The 5,642-nt window shown below is 38.5% G+C and overlaps 1 protein-coding gene across 1 annotated transcript; it reads right to left on the bottom strand.

Annotated features, from left to right (window-relative positions):
* Window positions 442-5,026, bottom strand: LOC8058167 (4-hydroxy-7-methoxy-3-oxo-3,4-dihydro-2H-1,4-benzoxazin-2-yl glucoside beta-D-glucosidase 2, chloroplastic). Its single transcript, XM_002441984.2, has 12 exons — window positions 4,696-5,026; window positions 4,448-4,517; window positions 4,226-4,284; window positions 3,900-3,975; window positions 3,647-3,724; window positions 3,448-3,535; window positions 2,832-3,087; window positions 2,367-2,700; window positions 2,224-2,258; window positions 1,871-1,973; window positions 1,085-1,193; window positions 442-928 (listed from the first exon to the last, which is right to left on the bottom strand). Exons 1-12 carry the CDS (start codon window positions 4,963-4,965, stop codon window positions 709-711), a joined length of 1,698 nt encoding a protein of 565 aa, XP_002442029.1. The 5' UTR covers window positions 4,966-5,026; the 3' UTR covers window positions 442-708.

Genomic DNA, 5,642 nt, shown 5'->3' with positions numbered 1-5,642 from the left:
TAACCTTATATTAAATTTTAACTTCCCAAAAATTATTATTTTCCTATATTTTAATGCTCACAAAATTGATTCCAAAAATCAAATTTGAACTATTTTAAAGAAGAGAATTTTTAGGGTGTTACACCCGGGACTAAAGCCGGTCTTGTAGCAGTGGAGTTTGCCCTCTCTAATTCTTGTTTGTTACTCATTGCATTTAATTTATTGATTTCGCTTGTGCATGCCTGTGTGACCTTGATATTACCTTAAGCTAGTTGATAGAATTTGGGCATACGTTGCTAACGCTTTGTCAATCAAAAGGTTAAGTTAGAGAATACTCCCTTCGTCCGATCCCAAAACAAACGCACAATCTCGCTTCCATGGTTACGACTTGGCAGTATGGTTGTGGCGTAGTCCCCGCACTTGACAAAAATAAGACATCGCCCACAATATGATAATTCAACATTGCAGATATTGTCCACATGGCCAATAATAATAATAATTCAACATTACAAATATTGCAAATCGATCACTTCGTTTTATTGCATAATAAAAAGATAACACTGAACTGGAACAGAGCATTGCATTATTAGCTGCGGCGCTGGAGAATATGCCTCCACTACCTCTAGCCGTGCAAAGTAAAATATGTCGTTTCAGACCACACAGGCATGCACAGAAGACACAGTGCCACCATACCATACATCAGCCAGAAGCAGTACGTGTTCTACTTAATTAGTTAAGCTGGCCGGCCGGCGTAAGAATCTTGTTATTTTCAACCTTCTTGGCAGCTCCATTGAACTCCTGCAACCACCTGGCTGATCGCTTCATGGTGCGCTCGCAGCCATTCTCGCGATCGACGTAGACGATGCCGAAACGCTCGGTGTAGCCGCTGGACCATTCGAAGTTGTCCAGCAGAGACCACGCGAAGTAGCCGCGCACGTCTGCTCCCAAGCTGCACGTACGTAGTAGGAACAACGGATGCAATGCAAGCATATGCATTTGTCAAGTGTGATATATATATATATATATATATATATATAGAGGGATGTGGAAAATAAATTAAACTTAAGTAAACTAGAGGTAGGTAGGTGGATATATATATACATACTCTATTGATTGTTTAAGAACTGAGAGGTGGCGCTGGATGTAATCTAGCCTTGTGTGGTCTTCCAACGCAACTGGTTTGGGTAGATCGCCCTTGTCAATGTCCCCCATCCCTGCAAAATCATCAAATTATATTAGTAACTCCATGAGAAGACAAGTGCGTGGGACGGTATGATCTCTCACCAACGATTGATTTATCACCATTATGTTCACCGTACCAGCGCCTCATTATTCTATGGGTCATCTTCCCAAGTCCACCTCAGTCAGCGAAATGTTTTAATTATCTTCCACAGGAGTTGATGTAGTTTAATCCATTTTTTTGACATTTTGCAGGAGCTTATGTAGCTTAATGACTTTAAGCTGATATATATTAATGCAAATGCAACAGATTTCTCTTTCTGTGTCTCTGTTTTTTTTTCTGTTTTTTTGGTTACCGGATCTTCGCGGTTAGGCTAGATACACCACTGGACCAGCCTTTTGTGTTAGTGATGCAGCTATCCTCAGGTCTGTGCGTGTGTATTAAAACCCACATCTAGCAATGTCTAAGTTAGCCTTACGTGTGTATATAGGAGCTATGCTCATCTTTCAAAAACAAAACAGAGCCATTCTTGCAAAGACCCTTTGGGATCATTTCAGAGTTTTGCTTCATTAAAAAGTATAAAAACCCTTTATTTACAAAAGATCCATGAGATGAATGAAAAAGATATACTTGTTGGTTAGTTAGCTAAAGTTTAGTACTACCTATGATTGAAACAAAATGCAAAAGTATATATAGCACCTTACTACTTACCGTTCTCAGTGATGTACATTGGTGGGTTTCCATACTTGTTCTTCATGGTCATAAGGATATCGTGTAGGCCTTTAGGGTACATATTGATCCACGCATTTCCAGTCTGCAAATTGAAGTAATCAAGATTGTGACAAATTATTACCAATATGCATATTACAAGGAAAAAACCCTACAGATTTGTTCCGCTTTATATAGCTATAACACAAAACTTTTGCAACTTCCCTTTTTTTACGTATATAAAAGTTTAACCATGAGCATTCTGTGATTACATTTTTGGACGAATTTTTCACATTATCACCTTCAGTATAAATATTGTAAAAAACAATATAAATGTTAGGAAGATATGTGCGTACAGGAGGACCAATAGCATTCCCGTCAGGCCCTTTGGCTGGTTGAACAGAACAATAGAAGTGCAGGATTAGTATGAGGACGACAAATTTCTTTAATTATTGGAACTGTGAAGCAGTAGATATTGGTCTTAACTATAATTTCTTACTTTCTTGACTGGCATAGGCGTCGTCAGTGTTGAGCACTGGCGAGTTGTTTGGTGAGAGGTCGATGTGCTTGGAGAACGTTGAGGTGTAGTAGTTTATCCCGATCATATCGTAAGAACCAACTAGCTTCTCTTGCTCTTTTTCTTTGAAGTAGGGCACCCGGTCCCTCGCTGACACTCTCATGGAGAAGGGGTAGTCACCACGAACCACTGGCTCCAAGAACCATCCTAGGCATTTGTCCATGGACCTTTCTTGGGCCTGTTGATCAAGAAACGTATTTGTGTATGGCACACGGCCAAATACATTTAACGCAAGCCCTATACGGCCGTCCGCACCCTGCAATTGATTTGTTAATACTCAATGCTGGAGTATATATATTGATATTTGTATCTCTACCTACTTATTAATTTAGAAGAGTGTGTGTGTGTGTGAGAGAGAGAGAGAGAGAGCCTTTAATTTGTTTGTACCTTGTGATACTTGTTGTAAATATCAACAGTCTCAGCATGAGCTCGGAGAAGGTTGTGGGCAACAATGTATGGCTCGCTGAGTGAGTTTCCAGTTGGAACGGCACAACTTACTCCCGGTGAGCACCGCCCCGGGGCAAGGACTCCAGTTCCATAGGAAACAGAACAGAATGTCTCCGGCTCATTAAAGGTCAACCAGTTTTTCACCTTCTTACCAAACTTTTCAAAGCACACTTTAGCGAAGTCTGTGTAATCTTTTCTGAAAAATTACAATCCGGAATGATGTTCATCAATAAATATAGTTATTATGCGAGTTGATTGACACTTTGTTGAAATAACAATAGAGCATTGTTTGTGATCGGTAGGAAAAAATTTTAGTATTGATCATTGATGCTTCTCTAATACTTAGATATGAACCATGAAGTTAAATCATATAAAGTTCATATATAGGTTTTAAACATATTATTATAGTAACTTCAAATATTGATCAAATTGAACTTTAGAATAATCCCTCTCTTCTGATCGGTATATACTCTTTTGTTTGTGGAAGAACTGAGAGCAGCTAGTACACTAAATATGGAAAGATTAAAACATTCATTTGAACTGCATATATACTTACATAATCCTCTCATCTAAGAAGCCGCCATACGCGTCTACCAGCGCTTGAGGCGTGTCCCAGTGGAAAATTGTTATATATGGCTCTATGCCTGATCGAGTTGCAAAGAATATACAGAATGGTTTGTCAAAACTTTTGCACCTTGGATTACGTTCTTCCTTAATTAATTAAGCTGCCAATCGAAAAATGGTGTTTCTTTTACCGTTCTCTAACAACAAGTCGATCAACTTGTTGTAGTACTCGACACCTTTCTCGTTAATACCTCCAGCGAGCGTCCCCTCTGAAAGCCGTAACATATTTGGATATTAGCACCCTAACAATCCAAGAACTCTGCTGATCGGATGCATTATTAGCTTGATGATGACGCCTTAGTTCTAGTCATCATATTTACTCTTTGTTTCTAACTTAATTATTCACTGAAAAAAACATATTGGGATATTTTTGTATATACTTACTCGGCAGTATTCTGGGCCAAGAGATGGAGAACCTATAGGCGTCCATGCCCATTTCCTTCAGCAACCTGACATCCTCCTGCCAGCCAAATGTACTGATATAAATAATGATAACAACATGTATATTATATTAATAGGCACATATTTATATACTTTGGAGTGCATATACATTAACTTTTTCCCCCAAAAAAACAACTGCACAATACAAAATATTTATCCTTTCAAAGTCATATTTGCATTGGATAGATTTGTCTCAGCGATAAGACATACTGCATTTTAACCTCCACATTCACTTTATAGGAGCTAGTTAATGGCATCTAATTACTTACAGCGTACATATGGTACGAATCCGCTGCAACATCCCCATTGCTCCTGTCCACTATCCATTCTGTTCATATATACATGAAAGAAAATTAAGGAAGAATTTAGGAAAGAAGGATATCATATTTATGATAGTTACGCTGAAACTACTACATCGATCTTATTGTTACTACATAAAAAACTGCTTATATTTATAAACAAAAGATATTGCCAGTATATATATATGTTACCCGGAAAATTGTGGCAGAAGTGATCCCATGTGCTTGGCCCCTTCCCATCTTCATTCCAAGCACCTTCAATCTACACAAACATGACATGTATATTATTTTGTGCATATATCAAACAAATATATATACAGTTAAAATGCATTCACAAATGATAATTTTTTTCTTTTAGGTATTCATTATATCATTTGTAACAGTTAACACTACATTCCTTTCAACAAACAAAGATGGACATTCGTGCTAGAAATTAGTACTTGGTATGCTGAAGTGGCGGCACCGAAGAGAAAGCTAGGAGGGAACCAGTCCCTCCTAGGGATTTCCCAGGGGCTCAGCCTGTGGATTCCAGCAGACTCACTGCTTATCGTTTGAGCTCGTGGCCTAAAGCTAAGGTTAGACCTTCGCTTACTGATGTTTTGTGGTGAAGAACATAGGTGGTGCCGTGAGAAACTCTCATTATTGGGATGGCTTCTAAGGCCTGCTGGATGGGCAGTGTGATTCATGGCAGAAGCAAGAAGTAGAGCCATTTCTTGCTATAGCTGCTGTGTAGTGGCTAAAGGTTTGAGCTGCTTGAGTAGTGAGTTGCCCTTAAGATAGGCTGATGCATCTATTTATAGACGATCGAGGATGCCAAGTCGGTGTGTAAGAGGGTTGCCAAATAGTTTAGTACGTAGCTCTGAATAATGCATGTGTGATGTCTACTGGTGTAAACCGGAATGGGGCTTCCGGGAAGCTTAACTAATAAATACAATAATGTGGGATCTATGCTATCATGCATATGGATCAGTTAGTTTTTTGAGTTAAATACACTAGAGGTTTATTAAATTAATAAGCGGGGTTTCGTTTAATAAGTCCATAAAAGGTTGATTTTTGGGTCTATAAATTTTTTAGGCCAGTGTCAATGTATAATTTCATGGCACAGTTACCAAGACTATAAACTAGGTAACCGAGCTAAATGAGTTTCATAGGGATGAAACTCCTCTCTCATCTGATGAAACTCCTTCATTTAATGACTTTGCCAAGTCAGCAATTTTGCTTATTTGACACTCTATTTAATGTGCATGACACTCTCATAAAACATGCATTGAGACTAGCCTAAGTGATTCACTATAGGTACATGCCCCTTTATATTATTTAGGGCCTGTTTAGATCACAAATCTTTACATCCCAAAACTTTTGGTTGTGTAAACTTTACATGTTTAGA

This window comes from Sorghum bicolor, chromosome 8 (genome assembly GCF_000003195.3).
Source record: "Sorghum bicolor cultivar BTx623 chromosome 8, Sorghum_bicolor_NCBIv3, whole genome shotgun sequence".
Lineage (NCBI taxonomy): Eukaryota > Viridiplantae > Streptophyta > Magnoliopsida > Poales > Poaceae > Sorghum > Sorghum bicolor.
Note: the sequence above shows the minus strand (reverse complement) of the source record. Positions and strands in the feature narration are given on the sequence as shown.